Source organism: Dendrobium catenatum, unplaced genomic scaffold (genome assembly GCF_001605985.2).
Source record: "Dendrobium catenatum unplaced genomic scaffold, ASM160598v2 fragScaff_scaffold_1338, whole genome shotgun sequence".
Lineage (NCBI taxonomy): Eukaryota > Viridiplantae > Streptophyta > Magnoliopsida > Asparagales > Orchidaceae > Dendrobium > Dendrobium catenatum.
This window is the reverse complement of record NW_021319800.1, coordinates 78,927-82,759: the sequence shown is the minus strand read 5'-3', so window position 1 is coordinate 82,759 and position 3,833 is coordinate 78,927. Positions and strand designations below refer to the sequence as shown.

At 45.9% G+C, this 3,833-nt stretch overlaps 1 protein-coding gene across 1 annotated transcript; it reads right to left on the bottom strand.

Annotated features, from left to right (window-relative positions):
* Window positions 1-355: 355 nt before the first annotated feature.
* LOC110097669 (AT-hook motif nuclear-localized protein 20) lies at window positions 356-1,187 on the bottom strand (the record flags this gene model as incomplete). Its single annotated transcript, XM_020824177.2, has 1 exon — window positions 356-1,187. A coding segment is annotated over one exon (825 nt), but the record flags the coding sequence as incomplete, so codon positions are not given.
* Between the last annotated feature and the right edge of the window lie 2,646 nt (window positions 1,188-3,833).

Below are 3,833 nucleotides of genomic sequence, written 5' to 3'. Positions count from 1 at the left end.
CAAGAGTGGAACTATGAAGATTGCCCACCTTGAAATTTTATTTTTCTTATAAAAATTTAACTATTTTGCTCACCATCAATAAATACAATTGCCTAAATTTTATGAAAATATTTTTTTTTCATATATAAAATTATGCATTTTAAAATCTTATTTTGCTCGTCCTTTTAAGAGATTGACTTTATAATCCTAAGATAAATCTAAAATTAACCATATATTTATTAAGCATTTCTAAAATAATATATAAAAATTATGAGATTCATCCTCATGAATTTTGGTCGGATATCTTTGACTCACTTTTCCCAAATATAAATGACTTCATATTGAAAACCAAAAAAAAAAAAAAAAACATATTTTTTTCCAAATTAACTATAAGGCGGCGGCCGGCCATGAGCCGCCCAGTTAAAGCCGCTATCCAACTGCCCGGCGCCGGGCCCCATACTCGTCGGCACGCCAAACATTCCCGGCGGTGCCGTCGCCGCCGTAATCATCTCAGAACTATCCGGGATCCCGCCGCCTAAACCCGTCTCCGACCTGCCGCCATCGTCCTCCATGGGCAACCTCTCATACGTCGAGTTCGAGAACGTCGCTGCCACCACCATAACCGGCCCCGCCGCCACCAACGACCCCACCACACTGCCTCCAACCACCTGCCCCTGCCCACCGGCGAGGTAAACCGTCAGACCCGTTGACCCCGGCGGAGACGGCCCAGGCAAAAACGTTCCGGTGAGGGCGAGAATCTCAAACCGTCCGTTAAGCGCGAGGACGGCGCTCGGAGCGGAAGGCTGACGGAGAATGACGTTAGCAACGGCGCCGGCGCCGCTCAGCACGGAGACGCCCCGCTGGCGGCGGCGTGCGAAGTTGGCGATGGAATCTGCCACGTCAGCGCCGCTGGCGACTTCCATGACGTGGCTGCGGAGAGCGTTGGGGCTGTCGCGGGTGACGATTATTGGGGGTTTTGGTTTATTTTTGGAGCCTTGAGGGCGGCCCCGAGGGCGGCGGCCGGCAAGGTCGACGGCGCCTTCTCTGGGCTCATCGGCAGCGTCGAGGTCGTTGTCGGTATCTTCCTCGGCGTGGGGGAAGGTGGTGGTGGGGAGTTTGAGAAGGGGGGAGGAAGAACCGGCGGTTGGGTCTAGGCCGGAGAGGCCGAGGTGACCGGTCCACCACGGGGTCGCCAGTTTTCTTCTTTGTGGTTATGGCTTGGTGGTTAGACGAACGGCTTCTCTGTTACTTGCTGTGGATTTATAAGTCGTCAGGGGAGAAACGGCCTTCTAAAATTAAAAATTACATAATAATAATAATAATAGATATATTATCAAAAAAATAATCTTGATTGGGCACGAATCTCAAAGCAAAAATCAAGTTGGAAACTTCAAAAATCCAATTTCAGCAAAACTTATAGTCGAACTGAACGTCTCGAAATTACGAACCCAATGACACCAAATTCGACCCAATCCAAGCTCAAATGGGTCCAAATCAATGACCCGATGCGCATTTGGAAGGTTCAATTCATAATTTGGATTACCAAACATTTTCCAAATGTGGTGTGCTTATAGTCAAATTGAGCGGCTCAACGAGACAAATCCAATGAATCAAGATCATCGAATTTTGATATCATTAAGACATTCAAATGCTCACTAAACGGTCCATGATCAAGGGACCAAATCACTCCCAATTTACTCTTGATCGTCCTCTTATTTACTGGTCATGCCTCTCTTAGAAAATTATAAATATACTCCTCATTTCTCATGAGAGAGATCCCAAGCAAAAAAGAGAGAAGAAGGAAATAATGAAGCAAGAAGAGAATGAAGAAAAGTAAGAGAGCTCTATCACCACCAGACTCATCGACTACCACCGGACTTCTGCTTGACAGCCGATCGACGCTAGAGTTCTGCTCGACCGCCGACTAATGCCAAAGTTCTACCCAACTACCGACCGACGTCAGAGTTCTGCCAGACTGCCATCTGACGCCAAAGTTTTGCTCGATAGCCGACTAACATCGGATTTATTTTCGACTGTCAACTGATATCAGATTTCCGCATGACCACCAACTATCGTCGAATTCCCGATCTCCATTTTTAATTGGATTTCAACCTAGCGGTTGATTATTGTTGATTTCATGCAAAAATTATCTTGATCGGGCACGAATCTCGAGGCAAAAATCAAGTTGGAAACTTCAAAAATCAAATCCGGGAGCACTTGAACTTCGATTTCAGCAAACTTACAGTCAAACTGAGCGTCTCGGAAATACGAACCCAACGACACCAAATTTGACTCAATCCGAGCCCAAATGAGTCCAAATCAAGGACCTAAAGCGCTGTTGTAAGGTTCGAACCACAATTTGAGTTACCAAACGGTCTCCGATTTTGGCGATCTTATAGTTGAATCGAACGGCTCGACGAGACGAATCCAACGAACCCAAGATTGCCAGATTCCAACATCACTAAAGCCTTCAAATGGCTGATGAACGGTGTATGATCAAAGGATTCAATATCAGCCGTCCATTTAACCACTCCCTGTTCGCCCCTGATCTCACACATATTTACAAGTCATGCCACTCCAGAAAAACTATAAATATAGCCCTCATTCTTCACAAGAGGGACTCAAGTGAAGAAAGAGAATAAGAAGGGAAAGGGGAAAAGGAGAATCCTCTCCTCCTCGACCACCGCCGAAGCTCTTCCAGCTGCCTGAATACGCCGGAACTCTGCCGGATATTCGAGAGAACGCCTGAATTCTGCCCAACTTTCATGAGATGCGGAAATTCTTCTCAATTAAGGATAGAGTTCCCTCCTGACGCCGAAACTCCGCCCAACTGATGTCGAAGTTCTCCTCGTCCACCAACAGACGTCGAACTTCTACCCGCCACTTGACCTTCACTCTTCGCCAAGTTTCTACCCGACGCCGGACTTCTACTGGTTACCGGACTTTCGCTGGACGTATATCTGAAGATGGATTTCTTTTTATTGTTGGACTTCTACCTGACGTCGTCCTTCTGACCTTCATCGCAGACACAGTCCTTCCAGCCTCCGTCGCAAGGCAACTGTCTTTCTGACCTCTGTCGCCCGCCGACTACGGTCCTCCTGACTTACGTAGCCCGCCAACTACAGTCTTTCCGACCTTTGTCGCCCGCTGACTACGGTCCTCCTGACTTACGTCGCCCGCGGACTACAATCCTTTCGACCTCCGTCGCCAGCCGACTACGGTCCTCCTGACTTACGTCGCCCACTGACTACAAGCCTTCTGACCTCCGTCGCCCACCGACTACGGTCCTCCCGACCAAACGAATATTGACGTGATTCTTTGTATTCACATCATGTAATGTACTCTATAAAATGTACATCAAGCTAAGGCCTTCTCCCAAGGAAGGGACTCATTTGTAATCGACTGCAATACTAGTGGATTCATTCAAACTGGGCTAGGCCCCGTGGTTTTTCCCCCTTTTAAGGGTTTTTCACGTAAAAATTTTAGTGTCTCATAAATGCTAGACTCTCTCTTATCTGATTGTGTGCCAGATTTTCGTACAATGCTAAGACAATAAACTTTATATTTCTCTACCGCTGCGGATACTCCTGGACGCAACAATTGTAATTTAATCGTCATTAATCTTGAGAATGAGTCAATCACTTATAATCAATTCAAACACTAGTGGAATATTTTTCTGCTCGGTGTGGCCCCGTGATTTTTACCTTTTTCAGGGTTGTCCACATAAAAATCATGGTGCTCTTTCATCTTATGTTTATGTGTTGGATATCCATATAACACTGAGACAAAAAATTCTAACTTTATCGTCGTGTATATTCTAGCCTACAATAATAATAATAATAATAATAATTATT